This window comes from Dermacentor variabilis, chromosome 11 (genome assembly GCF_050947875.1).
Source record: "Dermacentor variabilis isolate Ectoservices chromosome 11, ASM5094787v1, whole genome shotgun sequence".
Classification (NCBI taxonomy): Eukaryota; Metazoa; Arthropoda; class Arachnida; order Ixodida; family Ixodidae; genus Dermacentor; species Dermacentor variabilis.
In genome coordinates, this window is record NC_134578.1 from 5,008,101 (window position 1) to 5,035,208 (window position 27,108).

Sequence of the window (27,108 nt, forward strand, 5' to 3'; positions counted from 1 at the left end):
AACAGCGCAGATCTATTTGAAGATGAGGCCCACGCAGGCGCAAACTTTGGCCACATCGCAGATCGCTTTCAAGAAACGGCACCCGCATGGCCATGTTGTGAGCAGCAGCCACCAGAGAAGAACGTCCCCACCCCCCCTCCCTCACTCGCCTCACTCCTGTGCCTTGCGTACAACAGGAGAGGGCTTGCTCGTGCACACGAGATTGAGCCACGTTCGCTGGCTCACCCTCGCACACTTTCGCTCGTACACAAAGAACACAGCGCGCGGCGACGGTGTTACCATCATTGCCGCTGATGGAAAAAGCAAACCTGTGCAGCAACGCCAGTGTCGCCAACATGCTCCCATGCACTAGCACTCTCCCCATCCATGATGGCGTGAAGTTCGAAATATTGGTGGCGGTTGGGATTTCAGTGTGAATTAGCAGGATGTGTTACATATTGCTTTGAATACATTGTGAGATGGACCGCGGCGGCTACTTCGAATTATTCGAAATTTTGAATTAACAAGTTGTGAATTAACGAGCTTTTACTGTAATCTGCCGCATGTGCAAAGAGTGGGCGTGCCAAGACGGCGTGGCACGATGGTTTAAGCTGTCTTAACGCATGCTTAGTATTGGAGGTTGCGTAATCTCAAGTTTCGGTGACCCATTGGAGCGAGAGGTAGACAAGCGTTCACTCCCCACTGCTGGCACTTTTCCTGATAGCGTTGTCAGTGTGTGGGCGACGCTACAAGCCGCAGGGGTGGAGTGCACGCGAAAGTGTGGCGGACTTAGCTTAATTCACATTGCCGAGATGATAGTGTCGACGTACGTGGCATGAAACCATATCAGTCATCGCTGACTCCGAAATTTATCAAAATGAATTGTTTTTTTTCATTTAAATTTGCTTTTTTCTATTGCCCGATAATCTGGAAAATTCTGCGGGCCCTTTCCGTGTAAAAAAGAAACTATCGGTGACTGTACTCATTTGCATAAAAGGTTGATTTTCAATACAACATTTCAATATAATGATGCAAATTGCCGATTTTACCGACTTCGTTATACTATTGAGGTTTTCCTGTATCTAAATTCTTTCATGCCAACCTGGGTAGCGAGTATGTGCCACTTTTAAATGAACTTCTTTGATATAAATTTCAGTCTGACACTTTTAATACAGTGTAGTCCATCTTTACTGATAAAAAGTTAACTAGGCCTGAGCAGACGGCTTCAAAACTCCTGATGTCACAGCAAGCTGGTGCGGGAACTTTAGGGCACATTCACACTGGCGACTGACAGTGGTCGCGCGACCAAGTTGGTCGCAAAGCGACCAGTCGCAAATGGTCGCAAACGGTCGCCTTTCTTGAAAAGCGACCATTTTGGGCCAGTCGCTCTCTGCGCGATTTTTCAGTCGTGCGACCGTGGTCGCAAAACTGATAAACCAATCAGCGGTGCACCGGAAGTGATCTTTCGTGTGTCTACATCCGGCCTCCTTTGGCGTCGCGTTCAAATTCCGCGTAGATTCCAAGAGTTCTCGCTGAGAACGATAATCTCCGGGATTGCGACTTGCGGGTCGCGCTCAGCCGGGCTTGCCGGTGTGAACATCAGTCGCCTTCGGTCGCTTTTTGATTGCGAGTCGCAAATGGTCGCGCGACCTCCTCAAGTCGCCGGTGTGAATGTGCCCTTAAGGTGGCATTACCACAACTCTTTCACTTTTGCGTCATTTGTGGCTTACCCAGTGTCCCCTAAATGGTAAGAGTGGCTTTTCTGGTATTTCAGGAGGGTAAATTACTAATACAGCTCAAATAGTTCTTCTCCTTAGTAGTCCTCTAAACATCTAAAATTGCAAGGATGCTCCTGTTAGTTCAAACGTAACAAACAGGAACTGAAATGTCCTGGTCTGTACGCCATTAGGCAGGTGCAACACAGTGTGGCTGGTGGCAAACTGGGAAAGAGAACACGCCCGAGTCACATCAGCACAGCGCACAAAGAGAGGGCCTCCTTACACCATGTTGACGTCTGGACTGCCTTGATCCAGCACAGTGGCAGCACACATGCTAGGATGATCACGACAAACAGGAACCGCAACTGCAAACACGCAGGGTGGCCACATATTAATGTCATCCATGCTAAATCACTGCTCCTTGACGTAATTGCAAAATGCAAAATCTTTCAGTTGAAACATTTGTGGGACATATGTGGTTGTATACACTCACAAACATTTGTGCTTTATTGTATCCCGAGTCAGTGCACGTCCACAATAATTCTTTTTCTTTAAGGTACCACAGTTTTGTCTGAAAGGTAAAGCACTGACAGTGATAACAAAGTATGGGGCGTAATGTACCAAATCAGCACACCAAGTTATGAGGGACATCATTATGGAGGGCTCAAGATTAATTTTAACCTCCTGGGGTTCATTTATTTACATACACCCAAAGCATGATGCACGAGTACTTTTGCATTGCTCCCTAATAAAATGTAACCTGCTTACAAATTAGACATGCTTGGTGTAATGCATATACGACACACATAAACACAGTTCCCTCGATGACCAAAACTACTCGCAGTCAGGAAGGTGGCCTCAAACAACCATTTTAAAACTCTTTTTTGATGGCAAATTTGTTATACGGCAACAATTACGTCTCATACAGACTCAAACTTTTATATTTTTGATGGCTATATGAACACTACAAATGAAAAAAAATCATTCCAAATATATAAATAATTACCCATGGTAATGTTACCTACCAAACATTGTCGATTTAGCAGCACATATGCAATAAAAGTACAGTGGAACCCCCTGTTATACGTCCCCCAGTTTTGCGACGACCCGGGTTTTATGACGGATTAGCGCAGTCCCGGCGAAGTCCCCATAGAAGCAATGCATTAAAAAGAACCGGTTATCCTACGCAATTTTACGCCTGACCCGCATTATACGACGACCCTCGCAAAGCACGGGACGGAACGGCGGACGAAAGAAAAGTGCCGTGGGTCTCTTTCCTCTCCCGGCCTCTCCACATGCGGAGTGCTTGACACCGCTCGACCGGTTCGCTCCGGCGCAGCTTTCTTCCCTGCCTCGTCTCATCGTTGCCTCGTCTCATACAAACTCTGCGACGTTTTCAACGCCAATGAGAGCGATATTCTTAACCATATGCAGCCTGAGCAAACCCTTGCATAAAAGAGTGACAGCTGTCATGGTGGCAAGCGTAGTAAAGAGCGTGTGATGGCACTATTCTGCGCTAACGAGGACGGTAACGAGAGGCTGCCCATGCTCGTTGTTAGAAAGTTTGCAAAGCCACGGTGCTTTAAGAACTTGAAGACGCTGCCGTGCAGCTACAACTTCAACAAAAAGGCGTGGACGACGTCTTTGCTCTTCAGCAATTTTTTGCAGCAGCTGGATAACAAAATGGGTGCTAAGGCGAGGAAAATATTGCTTTTCGTGGACAATGCACCGTGCCACCCACCCGATACGTTCAGCCTGAGGAACATAAAGGTCGTTTTTTTTTCCGTCTAACTGCACAAGCCGGCTGCAGCCGCTGGATGCCGGCATCATTAAGTGCGTCAAGCAAGGGTACAGGAAGTGGTTAGTGCAGCGTCGGCTGGTAGCTATAGAGCGCAGCGAGTCGGAAAAAAAGATCACTGTGCTCGATGCCATGCATTTTATTGCCAGTTTGTGGAATGCAGTGTCGCAAAGCACAATCGCTAACTTGTTCAAGCACTGTGGCTTTAAGCAAAAGACTGCCTCCTCTGCTGGGGACACAACAACCTTGATGCCGCTCAAGGCAAATGCAGGCTTTGCTGATGACGATTTTAAAGGTTTAAACCTCACCACGACCTTCGCCGAGAACGTGGAGCCCGACGACAACGTTGCGATCTCAGGGTGTCTACCAAGTTGACATTTTCAAATTGAGTTTTCCAGGTTTTCCGACGACGACACCACATATGCCGTCGTGCCTGTGCCTACCACGTTCGCCGAGGTGCTGCGTCACATAGACGGCATCAGGAACTTCATCTGTTCACGCGATGCCGCAGAGGACTTCCTTTTGGATGTTGCCCAACTCAAGTGAAAGCTCTTGGTTCACGGATCAAACAAGGTTCAAAAGAAACTTACCGACATTTTTTAAAGTTCGCACAGGCTGGCGGGAATCACGGCAGTGGGCAGTGGAGTGCCGTAAGGGTTCATTTAAATAAAGCATGATTGGTACCTGTACTGCAGCATTAATTCTTACCACATTTACTTTTCTGGTAATTTCAGTTTCCAAGCCCTGAGGAGTATATTAGTAGTTTAAATTGAAGTTTCTCATAAATCTGTCGCGTGAGATAAGTAGTATTTTTATAGGCATAATTTATGTTCGGACTTGAAGATGCCCACATTTTATGAAGCTTCCATAATCCTTATCACGGTCCCGAGAAAGTCGTATAATCAGGTTTCCAAGGTAATGTGATTTATTAATTCACTGGAAATTACATGGCAATATCAACATCTTGTGACTGTTAAACACTAAGCATCTGTAGTGAAGCACTGCAAGGCTTGCACGGAACATAAATGAACCCCAAAGGAGAATAGAAGCCACAGTGCACTCTCAACAAAACCACGTCAAGTCAGAAAAATACACACACCACTGCTGATTCCCAAAGTTGTCAAATGATTGCATCAGATTTTCCATGGTTCATCTTATTTTGAAATAACAGTAGAATCTTGGTGATATGAATCTCTCAGGACGGCACAAAAACTCATATCACTCAAAATTCGCAAATATAGTATAGGGTAATTAAGGAGGCACACGGCAGAATTTCCACTCAGAATTGCTCAAGACTTCCAATTAATTTTTTTTTTTTTTGCAATCCTAAGGCCTTCTTTTATCTCATGGTGAACTATATGGAAGAAATACACGGCAGATTTTCAGGAAATTGCGCTCTTTAGTGTGTTGCCTTTGAAGTCGGGAAGAAAATCGGGCTTTGGGAGGTGCTATAGTGCCGCTGATCACGCGACCGTGGCTTTCCGTTGGCGCAGTGCCAGACCATCTTGGTACTGCCGTAAACACTGTATTTCTCTATGTAGAAATAAAAGTAACAAAAGCGGGTGTGAGAAGAGAAAACTAGCATCACAGTTCATTACAGCAGTCGTGGTTGTGCAGGAGGCACTTCTATTGGTAAATGCGAATTTGAATCACTGCCACGCTTGTTTTGTGCACATTTCGGCAGCAGCGAGTTGCGCACTTCACATGTTCTATGGCCAACACTTCAAGATCTGCCTGGTTTTCTAGAGTTTCTTTCGTTGCAGAAGCCTAACTCCTGTCTGATGGTGATAAGGATATGATTTGCGCAACATAAGGGAATCTGTTTGCTTTGCAGCGGTGAAGCTACTTTGTATCGTGTGATCTGACTAGTGCAAAGGTAGAAAAGTTTCTAATTGTCATAGGGTGCTTAAGACAATGGAAGATGTGGACAACATAGATAAGGCTATCCAGGGAAGCGAATGTCGCCAATCTTGCTGACGCGGCAAGACTGGGTTGCGTGTGATTGCCGGCTCCTGATAAAGTTGCAAGGTGCCTGAAAATGTCAAAGTTGCATGACACTGCACAAAGCAAAAGTTTTTTTTCTTTGTTTTTGTTTTTTTAAAGAGGCAGAGAGGACGCACATTGGTGCAGTCAAGGCAGTGACGTAGGTTACCCTGGTAGCAGGAATGCAACCGGTGCACAGGTGCGGCTGCTCTGCCGGCCTGACAACAGCCAGTGTCTTGTGCTACCGGGGCCTCAATCAAATGCCTGCCCAATTGGTCTTATCATCCACTACAAAGCAAAAAGCAGTTTGCCACATTCAAAATTTAGCAATGCATCTAATTTAACACCGCATTTAGCATCCCAAGCTAATGAACTTGTGATGGAGCTTCTTGAAAATTTTTATCCCGAAATACGTATCAGGCATGATTGTATCACCGAGCTTCTGCTATGTATACCTTCACGGAAGAAGGATACGGAAGTAGAAGAGGGTCTCGAAGATGGACGTGAAGGCCTTAGCTATATTGGTGAGCCAACCTCCTCCTTGTCATCTTTCTACCCTTTCTGTAACGCCCTTCATTTTGGACCAAACAGATTGCCTCACCTCAACAGTGCTGGCTCATCATGCTTGCATTGCCAGCAATGCAGAACTTCGCAACAAAGCGACAGCTTTGTGTGTATGCGCTGCCCCCCCCCCCCTCATATTGCACATAGATCCAATATAATCTATCAGCTCCGTGCATAGTGGAAATGCCGATGGTCACACAATGGTCACCAATGTAATTGTGTTCACTTGCCCTGCGCAGCCAGGCAAACGTGGTGCAGTTACCAAAGTGCAGTGTCAAGGTACAGACAATGGTGGTAGTTTGGAACACTAGTCCAGTGTTCCTCTGCTAAGACAGCTGACTTTTGCCTTTTGCCACACTAGCCGGGCTAGCCAAGGCGTCTCCTAAGCTTCCCTTCCTCCATGGTAATTAAAGTGAGGCTCAAACAACATTGGCCCACCGCTCTGATGCCGCCCTGTAGAAGGATGCGCATGGCCACATCATGGGCGGGCAGGGCGCCATCCACCGAGAAGGTCACCACATAAGCCTCCGACCAGACTCCTTCATGGTCCATGGCCTGCACCCTGTGAATTGGCATTCATTTATTCTTTTATTCATTCCTCAGAACAGTAAGATTTGTAATCAAAAAGCCGGTTAAGAAGTACTACTGCTATGTTTTTTTGAAGTTGAGGAACTCCACCACTCACTTCTCACACATGAAAGGGATGACAGTATGCAGGTCATAAGATATTTTTAATTTCCTACGAAAGTTTGTGTTGAAATGCTGAACCTGGCATCATCAACATTACAGTGCTGTCATGACAAACAATATTTGCCAATTTCATGTTGCAATAAGGCTAGGTATGATGACATTGCTCATAAAGAAAAATATTAAACAAAAAAGGGCATGTTAAAACTGCCAGGTGAATCAGTGGTGTGTTCTGGCATTTTTTCAGTCTTGTGTATAATTCAATTTACCAAATAATTCAATCAATTTCATTGGTACTGTAAGGGTAGACTGTATAACACAAATTTATGGCGAGTTTAGAAGAAGCTCGTCTGGCCAAATAGAGTGTTATGGGAAGCAAAAAATTAAGGTTGATGACGAAGCGAAAAATCATTGTTAGATGTTTAAGAATTCATACGGATTACTTTTTCACAATCCAGCAACCACAGCGTCGTGGTCAGTCTATGTGTATAGAACATCACATAATGACTGGGTATAATCGTGGGATGTGGTACCATCTGTCTGGTTGATGACAATAGGTGTTGCCTGGGTTATAAATTATTGACGTTTCAGAACCCATATGGTTTCATAGTTCACAATGCAGCAGATAATGCAAGTTTCTTCATTATTTCTAGAATTAACATTACCAAACTTAGAAAGCACCTAGACTTAGTTTCAGAACAATTTTCCAAGCATAAGGCAATAACTATTTTTTCACTTTCCACTTCAGTCACAAAATGCAGTAAGCTCAGCCACTGGACGACTAAGCTTTGCAGGAAAGCCAACTGCTGAACAGCAGGATGCATAGGTGTATGGGAGCAACGGGAGCGTGATGGAGCACAACGGTGGGAAATAAGGCTCTGGTGCAAGGCCATTCATCTACAGCGAAATAGCTTTTATAGGGCCCTTAGGTATTGATCCGTTATTGCAACGTGTGTCCATGTGGCCTGACTGTGTATATGCAGCTAGCCCAGTGTATATTCCTATTAGCTCTCAGTGTAGCATATCATGCTCCTGTTTGACGATTTTAGCCTAACATGATGAACAATCCGTTACCAAAATGTATAGCAGCACAGCCTGCATTGTTGGAACAAATCATCCATCATGCTATCATTTATATGGACCTATAGATGTGGCTCCGGAGATTACACCTTGTTAGCTCATGTTGGGATCATAATGAAATTTTTTTTTAGTCTTCAAAAGTGACTTCTAGGATTGCATCTATGCAAAAGGCGAATAAATAAAAAAATGTGTTGTAATGCATTTCCATAGGCTATTCTGGTAATCTAGAGGTGGGTCCTTGCACTAGAAACAGTTCTGTTACAAGGAATGGTTTGCATTTGTGAAGGCACCAGTTGAAGATGTGCTAGAGCCACAGTGAGTATTTCTCACACAAGGGTGTGCAGCCCTGGTGAGATCTCCTTGGTGTCCCATGGGGCGACCCACAAGGGACCCTCGGCAACCTGCTTCAGGGGCTGCCAGTGGCTGTTGTCCACACTGCAGCGCACCTCCGACACTGGTACGGGCGAGAACACCAGGGCCCTGTAAAATGGGAAAAGAGTCAGGCAGACAGAAGATGAAGGGTCTCTGCATGGGGCAGATGCATACCTGTTAAGCTAGGGACCTTGAAATTTTGAGAGATCCACCAATTGAAGGGGAGGGGACAATGACAACGACCACGAGTGCATTCCCTGGGCCTCAGCAACATCAGAAACTGCTCTGAATGGCTGTCAGCACAGTCATTAGATGTATCGGTGCTTGTGCTGTGACAGGAGATGGTGAGTGTGCGCGTGTATAATTAAGGAAAGCATACAAGGTCCCACGGCACTGGCCCCTTTCTACTCTTAATTTGCTTCACCGCATAACAAGTACGTATTGCTGCCAAGCTGGCTTATGGAACCCGGCCATTATGCAATGCATATTAGAGCTTTGCCACATGCACACTCCTCAACACATGTATCGATCTAAAGCGAACCTGGTTAGGCTTGCACTGCCCACACAAATGGCTTAGATTTCAATCTGACTTCGGTTAGCTACCTAGCACATAACAGCAATTACGATGCGTCTGTACTGCACAAATACATGGGGTTGGGGCAGTTTTTCAGATTTATGGCCACGTCTGCACAATCTGAAGGATAGGTCGAAATTAAGGAGCCTCTCGGATCAATCGGGAGAGTTGGCAGGTATGCAGATAGTGCACAGGCAAGAACCAGAAGCAGGCACGACCACTGGGGTCTCTGATTTGCTGTTTCTGACTGCCTAGGACTGGCAGATACACCACCTCCATTCATTGATTCATTCATTTTTTATTTGCTTGTCACAATGGTTACGCATAGTAAAAGGGGCCAAGGTGAAAAGCCAAGGTGATAGCTCGAGAGAATACTTGGCACCGTTTTTGGCACCACAGCAATAAAGCGAAAACCTTCAATAAATGCATGGAACATGACAGGTACACACTCCTTTAGGACACACTGAGACAATTAAGAATGTATTATACACACAGATATGAGACAATGGTGAAAATTTAAGAACATATATAAATAGCACATAGCAAGGCTCAAAAGCTCGAAATGAACTTTCACATAACAAAAAAATCTTGCAGTGATAATGAAGCCAACAAAAAGGCACAGTGCAAATTATGTGGGCAAAATGTGAATGCATATGGATGGATGGATGGATGGATGGAATAACTTTACTGAAAGGTCCTGCGAGCTATGGGGCGCAAGGCCCCATAGAGCGGGCTACTCCCACATTGGGACGAGGAGTTTTACCTCCCTGGCCAGATAGTGGGCTCACTTGATATGAACCAACTTTAAAAAATCCATGTATTTCATATTGAGATTGGAAGAAGCATCGCCATTACATTTCTCCAGGTATTCAAACCTCCGCATTCTGAATCTTATCTCCATATCTCTTTCCCTTTGCTCATAAAACAGTTCAATGTTGCCAAAATGAGCATAGTGTTAGCAGAGTGCCGTGTTTGGCACTCTAAACAACTTCAGCACGTTACTTATGGAAAAACAATGTTTTCTAGGACTTAGCCGCCTACAGCAGTAAAAAAACACATTACAATGCAAACAAGTAGAGCACTCGACTCTGAGCATGGTGTTTGCACACCGTCCACCAACCTGATGTGAGTAGAATGGGCAATGCGTTGCAATGGCTCCACAGAAGGCATGGCCATCACAGCGCTCTTTGGATTTGTAACAAGGATTATGGGCCACTCACGGAAACGTACATCCACAAAACTGAACAGACCATGGTCCACTGCTGCAACCCGGAACCTGGAACAACAGGGCAATGCATCAAACTCATTCAACTGGCTTAGTTACATAGCACTTATGAAAAATTACATTGCGGATATGTTAATTGAAGCAGCTCATGCAACAAAGTCAGCAAAGCTGTGGTACAAGGGAGTTATCACACCCTTCACAAGTCCTAAAGGTCTGTTTTACCACTGCCCAAAATCTACTGGAGACTTTTTGAATGCTTCACTAAATCTGAGCTTGGTATGTACTTCTATACTTTCCACGATATCCTATGCATGTTTTTGCATGCTGTGCAGGCTCTACCAACACTGATGCCTAGCTGCCTTTTATAATGCCCTGGTAGGGGTGTGTTGCTGGCTGTTCTTAGCAATGTTCACAACAAGCATCAGCATCCTGCTGTGCAGTCTCACCAATGTGTCCTGGTCATGCAGCTCTTTCAGGGCTCCGATGAAGGCTGGCTCTTCTCTGGCTGACATCCGATAGTGGCCATGCTACCACGAGTTTTGTGTGCTGGCCTTCGCCACCACACAAAAGATGCTGTTGAACTCCCCTTAATAGCTTCACTGTAACATTTTATGCCCCTCAATGTGCACTGCCGTGAAGCCATACCTCAAGGCAAGGTTCTCTGCCATTCAAAGCTTCGTTATCGCCTAGTGTTGAAGCTCCCTTCTCCGCTCTTTGATGGTCGCCAATTATCCTCCTCTTTACAGGCAGACATTTAGCCTTTAGTAGTAAGTGAACAGTGCACGCGGCGCCGGCAAAGTCATACGTAACCCGTTCTCACGGCGCTCCTTCGGTCAGCACGAAGCGTTTCGTGATACAGCGATGAGTTAAATCACTGTTGGGATTTCTGGCTCAGTCGCGTTTGCTCCATTTCTATGTTCGCACTGTCATACGCTGTCATGTGAGCGCTAGTTGTGCTCCTAATCACGTCACATATCACGTGACTGATTCGTCTGCGATAACGTCCCGCGTGTAAATCCAGCTTTCACAGGATCACCGAAGAATGGGGGAACCAAGCCGCTGGCCGAAGATACAATGTTGTCGAGTCATGCATCCGCAAGTGGAGACTGCTTTGGCAAAAATTTGAGCGTTGTTATACTCGGTTATTACCATGGATTTATGTGAAGATATATATTTTTTTTCTTTCCGGGCTGTTGCAATTGCGGCTGCGGTTTATACGTGGCGGCAGGTTATACATGCAAAAATACAGCACATGCAAAGCGTGTCAGAAAACACTGGAAAATACAAGAATGTACTGTTGGGCTAGTCAGGTTGTAATGTTATTCTGCAAAGCATGGACATGAGACATAGAGAGCTTCTTGGATAAAGGTAGTGAAAAGTCGGGTGAAGCGCAGCACAGTATATGTCTCTCAGCAAAGGACACCTCAACTCTCTCCCGTCGCCCTTCCACCTCTATGAACACGAATCGGCTGCGCTCATAGCTATAAGCCGCCCCACCCACTGAAACACGAATGGACCGCACCAAATGCGCTCCTCGCAGATTACTCACATGTTGCTCGCTGGCTCGTTATTCAGAGCAGTTCTGCAAACAGCTTAATCACTCGCATTCATCTTTGTTGGTTGCGTCGAAATCGTTTCTGGCCACGCGGTTTCTCAGCTTTGTTTGACCAACAATTGGTTTGACTCACTGCCGAAATGGAAGATGGCTGAGGCGCCCGCTGATCATCGGCAATGCATGACGTTGCCGGGGAAAACAAAGCGCATGGCTATACATTTGGAAACTAAGTGCTTCTAACTGATGAGGCGATCATCGCAAACATGCTTGCATCAGATAGCGACGGCGATGATGCCAGTGATGATGCGGTAGGACAGACTGCCTCAACATTGTCCTCACAGGAAGCCCGGCAGATGATTCAGTCCGTCCGGGGCTTTGTTTTTGCAAGGAACCTTCCGCTGCACTACATGCAGCACCTGGATGCATTGGAGGAGAATGTCACCGAGCTTCGCGTAAAGCATGCAAGGCTGACTGACATAAGGTTTCCTCGTGCAAGCGAGCGGCCCCTTTGGAGCCACCTAAGCAATGCCTTGGTGGTGCTCGCATATCGCTTGCCACCCATGACCCTTCTTAAATTTGCAGTTGTTATAGCAGTGCCATTCTTTAACGCCAACAGCCGCGGCTTGCTGCACGTGAACAGAGCACCCAGGAAGCAGTTAAACGAGTGAACACAATCAGCAGCCAGATGGAGAAAGGTGGTGGGGAGGGCCACTGGCCTCCCCACCATTATAGTTTTCTCACATCAGCTCTGCCATCCCCCTATTTTGTTTTTTTCATGCAACCCAATTATAACATTTATCAGTTATAACAATGGAATTTTCGTGGTACTTGAATATTGTTCTAAGTGGGTTCGACTGTATAACGAAGTTGAAGGGGCAGCTAAAATTACTTCGTTATATCCGTTACTTTGTTATATCTATTACAGTAAAACATCGTTAAACTGTACCCGCTTAAACAGTAGTTTCGTTTTAGAAGTAGTAAAGTTAAATCCACAACTCAGCTGCCATTGAACATAATGAGTTTTGTATCCGCATAAACTGTACCAGCTTACTGCGTACATATCGATTAATACATAGTGTTTCCACTTTTTGTCGCGCAATCATGGGGGTATGTCATGATTGCAATCATGGCAGTATGTCGGCCCAGTAGAACAACAAGCCTCAGAGATCAGAACGACCTCCAAGCACAAATGCAAAGGGCGCTTGGAAGGGTGAAGCCGCATCAACATAATTTTGGCAGCGTGCCAGACAGTGTTGTGGCGTCACTGCAGCGTGCAAGCTAGCATGAGCGTCATGCCGAATTTTGGACAAAAACCATGTGCTCGGCATAGAAGAAAAATTGGACATCGTTCGTGCTATCAAATGTGGCACAATAAGTTGGCGCTGGGATGCGAGAGGGATCTATCGTTGAATACGGTGTGTGGCATTTGGAATGTGAAGAAGTTGCTCAGCAGTGCTGCTGCGACCGCGAAAAGATGTCAGCTACAAGCTTGGACTTTTCGCTATCATTGCCTCTGTTGTTGCCGAAGTTTCGCCTAATGACAGTGATGAGGACAAAATGGAAAGCGACAGCACAGGCGATTCAGGCCCAACAGTGACAGAAGCTGTGTGTTAAGTCAGCCTCATGCGGGTGTTTGCGAGAAGAAGGGCCTGGCGGAAAAGCTAGCTCACAGCTTCAGTGAGTTTGAGGCTGCTGTCGTCGCTGCTACCCCACCATGGCATCAAATGAAAATAACATACTTTTGTTGCGCGAAGTGAATAATACTGCATGTTTTTTGCCCTTTAATCACACTCTCACTGAGTGTCGTTTTGGCAAGTATGTGGGTGATCTCGTGCAATTTCGGTTAAGCAGTACTACCGTTTAGTACGTACTTTTTCCGAGCTCCGGCCAACTATGGTTTAATGAGGTTTCACTGTATTACAGTTTATTGAAATATATGCCCACTGTGGTGCACAATTGTAAGCATGGAAACAAAAAGATGGCTTTGCAGCTCACGCAACCGTTACACTGCCACGCATGCGATGAAATTTGAATAAAAGAACAAAAGAATCTTCGGAAACTTGAAACATGAAACTTGGGACCTGACACAGCAGCCTTTACATAGCTGCCTTCTATTCCATTGTGATGGTCTTTTGCGCACGCTTTCCACTTGGCCCGCCATAGTTGAGCAGCACGTGGCGCACAACAAAGCGCTCCACTCTGTGATCGAGAAGGCAAGAGAGCTTTACCGCGCCGGCTTGGCTCAGTGGCCCGTAGCCTCCGAGACTGCACTGATGCCAGTGCGATCTCCAAGGCCGCGACCAGATGCTAGCCGGCACGGTGTGTCGCAGGGAGAGGAAGAAGTGAATGCACGGCCTGGGCATTAAGTTTAGTTTTTTACTCTTTCAGAATACAGAGCAGTCCACCATTACCAATAGAAAATTAAGTAGGCCTGAGCAGATGCCTTGAAAATCTATAACACAGTAAGCAGCTGCGCGAACTTCAAGGTCGCTTCACTACCCGTCTTTTATTTTTGTTTCTTTTCTGGCTTATTAAGCCTCCTCTTATGGCAAGAGTGGCTTTCTTGACATTGAAGAAGGGTGATTTACTAACACAGCTCCACTTCCTTTTAGGGTCCCTTCAATTTAACTGTAGCAGATGGATCCCACCAACATGACAGCATGTTCTCAACCTTTGTTGATTCTGTTCTGTTGACTCAAACCGCATCTGTAGCAGTCAAATAAAAGCTGCACGAAGGCACTCACAGGCGACCGGTCTTCCAATCGGCCAGTTCTAGCTCGAGGAACCCTGATGGCTGCAGCGCATACATGCCCCGGAAGAAACCCAGCAGACTGTGGTAGTGGCCACACAGGTATGGGCCACCAAACCTGCAATGATAAGCGAGGTTGAAACCGGAGCTCTGCCATACTTGTAGTCAAAGAACACTCAACAAGCCTGTGGAATTCAAAGGGCACTCTGTATAACAACAGTACTTAGTCCTATTGGGTTGCAGCTTGACTCGAAAAACAAAGAAGTCCCAGTTTTGCCCAAAGCAAGAAGAACTAACCATGATAGCAACGTATTAGATTATTACACAAAGTCAGGTTCATGGTTTTATGGCCAATAAAAATTGCAGAAGAGATTCACTTACTAACTAAACACACGTGGCGTTACATGACCAAAAACACACATGAATAGATTTCACTTGTTGGCTGCGTGTTCTCGCAGTCATCGAGCACCAATAGTGGCAAGTATGCATTCTTGTCCCCACAGAAATGTTACATGCTAGTGCTCCCTTTACCATTTCACTGCGCCAAGCCTCTAAAACTCAGCAGATCATGTGACCTTCAATAATAGGTGGGTAGGAATATAGCGCACATACAGGCACCAGCCTTCTCACTTTAACTGCTCACCCACACACCAAAAACACATCCCGTGATAAGACACAGCAAGCAGGTCGCGCATGCGCCATTGCATTTGAGATAGCATGGCAGCAACATGAATGTGCAACAGTCTGTATGCTTGCCACAGCACCAAAAAAAGAAATATGAGACTCAGTTATACTTATACCTCACAGCTGGATACAAACTGCATTTAGGTTTCTGGTCTACTTTCAGGCAACATATGCTACGTCACCTACTGTTGAGCTCGGCTATTAAGAGGATGCTTTATCATTTTCCTCATTCAAAATACAAACGTAATGCAGAAATATTCATTATCATCATCATCAGCCTTGTTACGCCCACTAAAGGGCAAAGGCCTCTTCCATACTTCTCCAACTACCTCGGTCATGTACTAATCGTGGCCATGTTGTCCCTGCAAACTTCTTGATCTCATCTGCCCACCTATCTTTCTGCTGCCCTCTGCTACACTTCCTTTCCCTTGGAATCCAGTCCGTAACCCTTAATGACCATCGGTTATCTTTCTTCCTCATTACATGTCCTGCCCATGGCCCCCATTTCTTTTTCTTGATTTCAACTAAGATGTCATTAACTCGCGTTTGTTCCCTCACCCAATCTGCTCTTTTCTTATCCCTTAATGTTACACCTATCATTCTTCTTTCCATAGCTCGTTGCGTCGTCCTCAATTTATGTAGAACCCTTTTCGTAAGCCTACAGGTTTCTGCCCCGTACGCGAGTACAGAAATATTATCCTCAGGCAAACCAAAATAGTGAGAATGAAATGAATTGCAATTAAAAAGGAAAAAAAAATTATAGTTCAATGTTTAAAAGATTTTTTATTTGGCCTTCAATTATTATATTTTCTTTCAGAGATTGATTAACTTGGGAAAATAAAATGAATTGAAACTTGATTTTCACAATAAAATCGCCATACTTCCTTCAAAAATGCCACTCTTATGAAACCATTCCCCAGTAGCGAAGTAGCATCGTCTGCTAGACAGGGAGGCGCACGGAAGCGAACAAGAAGAGGTGGACAAGAGCACATGTGCCATGCAGCAGGCTCTGCATGCGGACGAGATACAAAATAAAGCTGAAGGCAAGCTGACATGTTCTCTCCTAATTCTGAAACCGTGTCTGTCCCATAAGACAAACGCTGCTCTTTCATCTGAAAAGGCCCTAGCCTTTATATGCGTATTGTACAGAAAGCATCTGTTCTGTCTCCTTGCAGCAAGCATGTGCTTTCTTTATTCTTTAGCATTCTTTAGGTTCTTATAGCAATGATTGCAATGGTTGGGAACATCCATAAGCTTCCTCATCCTCGATTACCTTCTTTCTGTAAGACAGCTGGATGTCGTGCACCTCAGACTGGCACTGGAGCCCTCTCATGCTTTGTACAGTATCTGCACTTTCTTGTACAGTAATTTGCAGCGTTGCACACTGAAGCCCTCTCGTGCTCTGTACAGTATCTGCACTTTCCTGTACAGTAATTTACAGCATTGCACAGTATTGTACAGCAATAAACATGGGCATTTGCATATGTGGTGTTCAAAAAGAAAGATCAGACTGCTAATCAAACTGCTGCGGAAGGTTGGTTCGAAATGAAGTGCCTACGTGTGTGCTAGTGAACACAAGGGGAACAATTTCTGCTATGTGTTACATATGTTGTCAAAATGCTAATGAATAAAAGCAACCCATTGCATGAAAAAATAAAGTTGATACTATTCAAACTCATTATTCAAAACAATGCACTCTCTGGAGAGTTAGTGATGTCTGAAGCATCATTAGTGCAGTGTAAACACCGGAGTGAAAAATTAGACATCAGAGAAGCTCCAAGGTTTTCACTGCTGCTGTCATTTAAAACTTACTTGATTTTGGAAGTTCTAGGAGTACACGAGGTCAATTTCAGCAATACCTCCTGTCAAAGGTTGACTTTTCAAGACTACCCAATGTTTCTAAAGTTGCCAAATCTGACCATAAAGTGCAGTCTTCATTTCATATGGTGCATGGCATTGCTTTTGGATGTGTTCCAATGGCAACACTTAACGTGTTAAAAAGCCGTCGACCACATTTATCTATATTTTTTGGCCCAGCAAGAAGAAGCCTACCGACATGATATGTTTATACTTAATTTTTTATGTGTTAAATGAAGGTCCTACACCTTTAAACCCTAGCAAATATACTCAAAAGCCTCAAAGCAGCCTAAATAATTTATTATAGTAACTTTTCTACAGCCAGCTCGAGTCGTTTCTGCTGTGCCATTACATTGTGATACAGAAGGCGGTTCCGTGGGAGCAGGACACTGCAACAATTTAACGCTCGCTCTGGCTTGCTCGGTTGCCTCCTATGCTGCTACTCACTGTGAAGGCCTATACAGAAGCATAGCAGACGACCGAGTGAGCCGGAGTGAGTGTCAAACCTCACAATGTCTTGTTTCCATGTGACCACCTTCTGTGTTACGAAGTTCCAACACAGTAGAAAAAAAACAAAACTGGCTGTAGAAAAGTTATTATATTAAATTATTTAGGCTCTGAGGCTTGCAAAGTATCTATCGCAAGTATCTACTGCCTGTATTACTGTTGCCAGCCGCCACACTTCAGTTCTCTTCGCTGTTCTTGACGAGTGTCCACGCAATGTCAGTCTTGGCATCGACTTCTTGACTGCTCACTCAGCACTCATCAATTGCTCTAGTGGTGTTCTATAGCTCAAATTGTATTTGTGCCCTGATGTCGCCTCTGCCAATCACCCTTGCCTATATTCCCTATAGTTTCTTCGGTTTCCTCCTCAAGCTGCCACCTATGTACTTGTGTCGCCGTTCCTGTTACTCCTTGATAGCAACTACATATGTAGTAGCACCGCCTACTTAATGTAATCCTAACCCGCAGCCTCGCTCTTCCGCACACCATGGTAGTTGTCGCCAACAAAACATTCCTTCCTGTCCTTCTCTACTTCCACCTAAGTTCTTCCTCAAAGGATCTCACTCACAGAGCTTTCTCCCTTGGAGGCCTGCACAATTTCTGCTTTCGCCCCTTATGCTAAGCCTGTGGCCCTACCTTCCACAACCGTGCCGATTAAGAAATCTCTGGACAAAATTATATCTCTGGACCTTGGATCTTCCTAAGTCAAAGCACTTCGCATTGTTCTAGCATCCTATCTTGATATCTTCGGCATCGACAATCATCCTCTGGATCGAACACATGTCGTAACCCATCTCATTGGCACTGGCGACGTCATTCCTCTTCACAGAGGCCCTTGCCCCATGTTTCATTCTGAACGCTAAGTCATACAGAAGGAGGTAGACAAATTGCTTGCCAAAGATGTCATAGAGCCTTCCTCCAACCCTTGGGCATCACCTGTTGCGCTTGTTAAAAATAAGGACCATAGATAGCGATTTTGCATCAATTATCACCATCTGAATCGGATCACTGAGAAGGACGTTTATCCTCTTCCATGAATTGATGATGCACTCGACTGTCTCTGTGGTGCCAAGTATTTCTCATTGCTCGCCTTCTGGTCTGGATGCTGGCAAATTTCTGTCGATGACCACAACTATGAGAGGACCGCCTATATCCCCACCTGACAGCCTCCACCAATTTAAAGTCATGCCTTTCGGGTTGTGTAATGCTTCTGCAACTTTCGAGCACATGATGGACTCGCTTCTAGATGATTTTAAGTGGTCGACCTGCTTTTGCTATCTGGACGATGTGATTGTTTTCTCATCCACATTTGAAAGCCACCTCCCTCCTATGCTGGCCATTTTTGATGTTTTTCGCCGCACTGGCCTCCAACTCAACTCTAATAAGTGCACTTTCGGGGGCCATCAGATCAAACTTCTTGGCCATCTTGCTGATGTTACCGGTACCCAACCAGACCCTGACAAAGTTCGTGCTGTCTGTGAGTTTCTGGTGCCATGTTCTTCTCAAGAGGTCCACAGTTTTCTTGGGCTCTGCTCTTATTTTTGGCGCTTTGTCATCAACTTTGCAGACAATGCACTGCCACTCGCTGACCTCCTCAGAAAGAATGCTGCCTTTTCTTGGGGTGCAGAACAAGTGAATGCCATTACAGCACTGATATCTGCCCTCACGTCACCATCAGTGTTGGCTCGTTTTGGCCCAGCCGCAAGAACAGAGCTTTGCACTGATGCAAGTGGCCATGGCAGTAGCACCATCCGCGCTTAAATACAGAATGGCACAATTCCTGTTATAGCCTACATGACCTGCCTTGTTTCTCCATCAGAATTTAATTATTTGATTACCGAGGGGGAGTGCCTAGCTCTCATTTGGGCTATTGAAAAACTATGCCCGTACCTATATTGTCATCCTTTCACAGTTGTTACAGACCATCGTGCACTCTGCTGGCTGTCAAACCTTAAAGATCCCATAGGAAGGCTCGACCGTTAGGCATTACGACTACAGGAGTGCATGTTCTATGTAGTCTACAAATCTGGGAAGTTGCACAACTATGCTGACTGCTTATCCCGCCACCGAGTTGACCAACCCAGCTCCAATGCACGCGAAGCTGACGCCTGCGTATTGGCCATCAAGGACTTTCTTCATGTGGTCGACGAACAGCACTGTGATCCATCATTGCTCTCTCTCGGTGACAGTCTTCGATCCAGAATTACGGACCCTTCAGTATGCTCTTGCTTCAAGACAACATTTTGTCCTGGTGCAACATGCACGCTGATGGCACAGAACTTCTAGTCGTGCCACATCATCTGCGCAGGGATGTCCTCACACAACTTCATGATCCTCCAACCACCGCATACTTGGGCGTCTCCTGAACCTATGACCTCATAAGACAGTTTTTTTCTGGCGCGGCCTTTATCCATTCACCAATATGTTACAAATTGTGACCAGCGCCAGCTTCAGAAGAAGCCTACGACACTCCCTGCTGGACGCCTTCAGCCAATTGAAGTCCCTATAGAGCCATTTTATCACGTAGGGTTGGACTTGCTAGGGCCCTTCCCCACATCGACTACGGGGAACAAATGGGTTGTGGTCCCTAGGGATTACACCATGCGATACGTGATCACTCGAGCACTGGCCCCCAGCTGCGCAACTAATGTCACTGATGTCATGCTCTACAACATCATCCTTCAGCATGGTGCGCCTTGTCAGCTACTCACAGACCTCGGCTGCTGCTTTTTATCTTGCATGGTTGAAGACCTTCTCTGCTAATGTGCTGCTCATCACAAATTTGCCACTTCCTATTATGCCCAGACTAATGGCCTTACCAAGCACCTCAACCGTACACTGACCAACATGCACTCCATGAACGTTTCTGACGATCACAGTGATTGGGACACTGCTCTGCCATTTGTCACCTTCGCCTATAATTCATCCTATCATGAAATGGCCGGCTACTCGCTCTTTTATCTTCTGTTTGGCCATGACCCCCTTTTGTCCTTTGGCACCATGCTTCTGTGTAATTGAGCGTCAACCACTTCATGTGCTCATGATGCCATCACCCGTGCGGCCATAACATGCACGGTAGCTCGCGATTGGCTCTCTTCATTGCAGGTTGCCTTTATGATCGTCGACACAGAGATGCCTACTTCCCTCAGGGCTCTCTCATCCTGCTCTGGCTCCATCTCATTGTGTTGGCCTTTGCAAGAAGCTCCTGTCGCGCTATTTTGCGCCCTATCGATTCCTGTGCCAAATAACATCTGTCACCTATGACATATCTCTGCCAAGACCCATGTCATCGACTACCACACCACCAAGTGACAATGTGCATGTTTCCTGCCTCAAACTTTAGGACTGCAATACACTGTCCATGAAATAAATCCTGGCGGATGAAGCACCGTCCTGGTGAAGACGGTGCTCCATCTGCCAGGGTTTTTGTCATGATTGAGCAATGAAGATGACAATGATGAGGGCGTGACGGAAGGCTCAAGCTAGGTGGAAGCCTCTTTTTGTGCTGTGTAGCTTGACTTGTACCAACCAGCTACTGCCTATTAAATACTCCTCATAACAATGTCATTAAAGTACCCCTTGACTTGTACCAACCAGCTACTGCCTATTAAATACTCCTCATAACAATGTCATTAAAGTACCCCTTTAAATCTTGACCTTTCTTCATGCTCTTCGGCCCACAACTGTCTAATAATCACAGTGTGTGAGCCACGATGATCAAACTATGAGCTTTTAAATCTGACTCAAGCCTCACTGGAGCAAAGCCAACAAGTGGGTGAGCCACACCTGAGCAGCTCGTGGATTTCCTCAGAAGACACACTGCGTGTTGGGTGATGACCAAACCAGATGGTCATGTTGCTTCCCCGTGTCTCCTCCCGAATGCGCTGTAAGCTGCTCAGCTCAGCCTGCAAGAAATGTTGAGCACTTTTGCATTGAACATTATCGCAAAAGACCAATATATATGTACATGCAGCCCAGTTATAACTACAGTAGAACCCCGCTCTTACGTTCCTTGGCACAGCGTTTTTCCGGCTGCCCCGTTGTTTTTGCCCATTCCCGCCGTAACTCACATAGAATTTCATGCATTAATAATATCCCTGTTGTTACATTGTGGCTGTGAAAAAGTTCCCACGTGACACATCGCAACCTGGTACCCTGAACCCGCCCAGGCAACACGCGCCAACACGGCCACGTTGCCGGGACAGGTTCGGGCATAGCCTCCTAGATAACTTCTGTGCTCGCCGGATGACTGCAAAACGGTCGTCTGTGGAGGTGCCACTTACGTAGGGTGAGAGTCAGCCTATTGAGGGTAGCAACAACCCTCACCAGGCACTAGGCAATCATGGTATGGCTTTGCAAGAGTAGCAGCAGCAGACAACCAAAGTTGTTTGCACTCTTCACATAATAATAGTTTTGACTGGCGGTTATTCAGGGTACCTGCATCGCAAAAACTGCAATCTTCATGATATCATAGTGAAAGCTGAAGGTGCTTTCCCTTGAGGAAAAGCTGGACGTACTAAACGTAGTTGACAAGCAGCCAGCAAAGAAAAGGGTCAACACTGCCAAAGACTGCCACCCTCAACGCTTAACAGCATTGCCTCAATGTGTGCCGAGGTAGAGGGGGATGCCGTGCTCTTCGGCCCGAAAGCTAAGCAGGCTCGTGACACCAAGTATGGGAACCTCGACGAGGCTCTGGTTTAAACAAGCAAATGCTGCCGTCGTTAACTTTGTCGGCAGCATTTTACACGAGAAGGCGATGGAGATAGTTAACAGGCTGAGCATCACCGAGTTTGCGGCGTCAAATGGCTGGATTGACCATTTCCAGAAGAGGCACAGCATTGCTTATAAGACAGTATGCAGAGAAGCAGCAAGTGTGAACTTGGGAACAGTCGATGATTGAAAGGCCACACTATCACATACGACGACTATGTCACCATAGATGCTGCCATCGTGGCGTGGGAGTGCCAAAGCATCGCTTGCGAACTCGGTTGCGAGATGGTTGCGAACTCGGTAGCAATTGAAGCCGCTGAATGCGATGATAACCAGCCACAAGATTCCAGGGAATTGACAGATCAAATCTTTGGAAAAGCCGTCACCACTCTGGAGCTCCTCCGCAGGTATATACATCACACCTCAAAGCGATGCTGACGGCAATGCAGCCTTTCAGGCTATTGAAAAACGTGTGGTGCTTTCTAGCAAGCAAAAGAAACGGCAATCCATCATTTTCGATTTTTTAAAGTGCTAAGCATACTTTGCGAAAATAAATTGTTTTCAAGTCAAAGCTGCACTGTTTACATTCACTTTCAGAGCTTTCCTCGCTGTTGCGTTTTCCCAGCTGTTACATTTTTTCTTCCTAGTTCAGTGAAAAACGTATGAACAAGGTTCCATCTTGCCTAGCAACAGTACTTCTGAATCTTCTGGACTTGGTTGTAAGCCTATACGAAACAGCTCCAAAGAGTGTGCAACTGGCTTAAACAGTACCGCGCATCACGCCTGCTCCTAATAGTATTTTCTTTCAAGTTGACTATCCCCACATAATCAGTGTTCCCCATCATAAAACAGTGACACATGTTGAATCAGATTTTTCCAAAGGACCTGCTAAGATTGGAGTAATCTGTCCGCAGCATTACACAAGATTGTTATGTTGTGCTGTGACAGCAAAGAACCAAACAACCAAAAGTATGACTTAAGAATCTGACTCCTTATTGGGTGAAGTCATGAGGAGAGAGTTCCAGAATCGGAAAAGGTTGACCACGTGCTATGGCAAGCCCACCCCCAACTCCAAGACTTCGCAGAAGGCAAATAGTTTGCCAATCTCGCGAAGTTGGCTAAGGTAGCTGACAGCCTCATGGAGTGTGCTTGGAGGTGGTTGCAGTGCAAGCTGCCACTACCTCCAACAGCTCTAGTGGTGAGGGACCTCACCTTCCAGTCAGCTGTGAATGTGCCTGGCCTGGCTGGAAGGAGACTCAGATTCTAGACGGCTGCGGCTGTTGTGCTGTTGCAGTTTCTACCGGTGGCATCCTATTGGCTGGTGCATCCCGCAGTGATACAGTCATCATATTACCGACACCAGCTGTATGGACTGATCACTGTATGGACTAATGTTGTGCTGTGACAGCAAAGAACCAAACAACCAAAAGTATGACTTAAGAATCTGACTCCTTATTGGGTGAAGTCATGAGGAGAGAGTTCCAGAATCGGAAAAGGTTGACCACGTGCTGTGGCAAGCACACCCCCAACTCCAAGACTTGGCAGAATGCAAATAGTTTGCCAATCTCGCGAAGTTGGCTAAGGTAGCTGACAGCCTCATGGAGTGTGCTTGGAGGTGGTTGCAGTGCAAGCTGCCACTGCCTCCAACAGCTCTAGTGGTGAGGGACCTCACCTTCCAGTCAGCTGTGAATGTGCCTGGCCTGGCTGGAAGGCGACTCAGATTCTAGATGGCTGCGGCTGTTCTAACATTGCAGTTTCTACCGGTGGCATCCTATTGGCTGGTGCATCCCGCAGTGATACAGTCATCATATTACCGACACCAGCTGTATGGACTGATCACTTATGCTATAAGGACACCTCTCGCAGCACCATCACAGGGATATGAACACCGCGACTCCGGGCGATTTACCTGCCATCGCTGTGGAGGTGTGGGTCACACAGCTTACGAATGCGCCACAGGTCGGCGTATCAGCCTGCTCTGCTGCTGCTATGAATGCAACGAAATCAAGGATATCTGACCAAAGTGTTCAGGAAACGGAATGTGCCATCCCAGCGAGCACCAATGTGACTGCGCTGCAGGTAGTGGTTTTTGCCAGCAGGAAGGAGCCCCTCCTGGAGATGCAGATTGTGAAGATTACGTTCCAAGCCCTACTGGATACAGGCTCAAGTGTGAGCTCAATTGGAATGCCGGGGGCAAAGGCAGCAGAGGAGACTGGTGCTAAGCTAATGACACAGGTGTGTGCACTCCACCTGACAAAAGGTTGGTTCCTGTCTACCACATCCCTAAAGTGGAAGATGCAGTGGGATGCGAGCAGCCACAACCAGTGCTTCCTGTGTGTACCAGACCTACATCTATACACTTTTCTCAGCGGGGACTTTTTGAGTGCAACAGGCATCTCTATACATGTAGCACTAGGCAGTTGGACTATTGGCATTGACCCGTTATGCATTGTGCTGTTAGCTAAATGCAACAAGGGTCCAGCCGCAGTGCTTGCAATAGAGGAAGATGGAAAGTTACCACTTGCACACCTTCTTAGAAGAGGTTCTTGCAGCCACTGACATAGGAATAGTATTCCAACTGAAGAGGGCAAGCAGTCCTGTAGCAACAAAACTACAACCAAGCATGAAGGACGTGCTTGACGACTTCAGCCCTTTGTTCACTACAATTCCTAGGTGTACCACCCTCGCTCAGCACTGCATAGACACAGGGGATAGTGCACCTGTGAAATGGAAGCTACGTCCAGTGAATGCTAAAAAGCAGAAAATAAATGAAGGCTGCGTACATGACCTCCTAGAGCAGGGTCTTATAAGGCAAAGCAGCAGTCCTTGGACAAGCGCCCCAATGCTCGTTGCGAGGAAGTCTGAAGGCTACCGGCTTACTGTAGACTGCCAACCATTGAATGCACAGACGAAGGTGCCTGCCTACCCAATGCCTTGAACGAACTGGCTGCTAGCACAACTTGGTCAAGCTCAGTGGTTCTCAAGCTTCCATCTGTTTTTTTCGGATTCTTGTTTACGAAGCGAACATTATGAAAATGGCCTGAAAATGGCCTTCGTCTGCCATCAGGGTCCATTTGAGTTCGTCAGGATGCCCTTGGGGGTGGCAGGTGGCTTGGCGACTTTTCTAACCTTAATGGACCTTGTGCTACAGGGCATCAATCACTGCGCTACGGCATTTTTAGATCATATTCTAGTCTACTTGAAGACACTTAAGAGCGACGTTGAGCAGGTGAGAGAAGTACTGCAATATATTGAAAGTGCTGGCCTTACGATTAACCAGGACAAAATACAGGTGTGCCATCACTCCCTGAAGTTCATGGACCACATCATCTCACCAGGGCAGTGCGGACCAGATGAAGAAAAGGTGCGTGCAGTGCTAGGTTACTTAAGACCCAGCACAATTAAGCAGATGCAAGACTTCCTGGGGCTTGCTGGCTATTACACTTTTCACCAACAGTACATCCACTCACGGAACTCTTGAAAAATAATATATAGTTTATTTTAATTCGGGGGTTTTATGTGCCAAAACCATGATTTGATTATGAGGCACGCCGTAGAGTGGGACTTCCGAATAATTTTGACCACCTGGGGTTCTTTAACGTGCACCCAGTGCACAGTACATGGGCATTATTGCATTTCGCCCCCATCGGAATGCGGCCACCGCAGCCGGGATTCGATCCCACAACCTCCTGCTGAAGAAGAATGAGCCGTGGTAGTGGGCAGAGAGCCAAGGGCAAGCTTTTGCTGCACTGAAGCAATCCTTAGCTCAGGATGCAGTTGTGGGCTTTCCAGATCTAAACCAACCTTTTATGGTTGAAACTGATGCAAGCAGAACTGGCAATGCAGCTGTACTACTGCGAGCTGGCCCTGATGGACTGCAGCCTGTTTCCTTCATTAGCAGGGTTCTTACTGAGGCTGCAAGCCATTATACTGTCCACGAGTGGGAGAGCCTTGCAGTGGACAAGTTCAGGGCCTGTCTCGAATTTACTGAGTCAGATTCACTGTGCCCACTTGTCCTTGTCTTAGCACCGACCAAGCTTTGCCCACGGTCAAGCATTGGGTCCTATGACTGCAGGGCTTCAATTGCCGAATCAAGCACAGATAGGGACTGGCAAAAATACCTGCAGAAGCCTTGAGCAGAGCCCCTCTCCAGTGTGAAGACCACCCAAGTGACAGTCTGCATGGGACACTTCTTCCCCATTGCTGCTCTACGTCTTTATATTGTATCTTACCAATTCATTGTATTTAAAGAATAATAAACTCAAACTGGAACTGATCCTGAAGTGAAAATTACATTTGAGCAAGTAGCAGTGCCCTTGGAAGAAGATGCCACACACTTAGGTAACATAGGACGGCTCATTCCAAAACAGGCTCTTGACAGCTGTCTCTCAAAACTGAAGACTGGTCCAGGGGATTCCAAGGTCAGACCCTGATCCCCACCTTATTCATGATCTGGCAGAGACAACATAACTGGAGCCAAGCAGACTGCTGGTTCAGCAAAGAGGTAACAAGAAGGTACCATGGTTATCTGATCACCTCCGACTCCTAGTGCTGAAGATGGCACACGACCACCCCACTGCAGGCCATGCCAGATTTTTCAAAACCATGTGTCTCAACATGGTTTACCTGGCTGGTCATGCGGTCTGACATATCAAGGTATGTGCAGTGCTGTGCTATCTGTCTACATGCAAAAGCTAGATGCCAGAAGCCTGAGGGCCTCACGAACAGTCAGTGGGACAGAGCTCCCATGGAAGAGGTGAGTGTTGATATTATCGGGTTCTTTCCATCTATATCTCGTGGCCACGAATACCTGCCGGTGGCTATCGACAAATTAACTGTTTCCAGAGCTCTTTCCTCTACGAGTAGCAGCAAATACGAAAATCTTAGAGTGTATGGTTGCAGTTTTCTGCTACCATGGCACACCTGTGGCCATCACAAGTGACAATGGGAACCCCTTTGTGAGTACTTTATGGTGAAACCTGCTAAAACACTGGGGCATCAAGGACCGTCACATTGTGCGATACCGACCGACATACGAATGGTCGAGCGCCACAATGGCACTATTAAGC

General features: G+C 46.3%; 1 protein-coding gene across 1 annotated transcript in view; it reads right to left on the reverse strand.

The window, feature by feature from the left end:
- The window catches only part of LOC142563152 (transmembrane protein 62-like), a 60,342-nt gene that overhangs the window by 23,735 nt on the left and 9,499 nt on the right, over positions 1-27,108 (reverse strand). Inside the window, exons 6-11 of the mRNA XM_075673698.1 lie at positions 21,116-21,234; positions 14,280-14,402; positions 9,876-10,031; positions 8,140-8,289; positions 6,481-6,604; positions 1,981-2,062 (exon numbers count right to left, since the gene is read on the reverse strand). Coding sequence (XP_075529813.1) covers positions 1,981-2,062; positions 6,481-6,604; positions 8,140-8,289; positions 9,876-10,031; positions 14,280-14,402; positions 21,116-21,234 — 754 coding nt within the window. The remainder of the gene's footprint in view (positions 1-1,980; positions 2,063-6,480; positions 6,605-8,139; positions 8,290-9,875; positions 10,032-14,279; positions 14,403-21,115; positions 21,235-27,108) is intronic.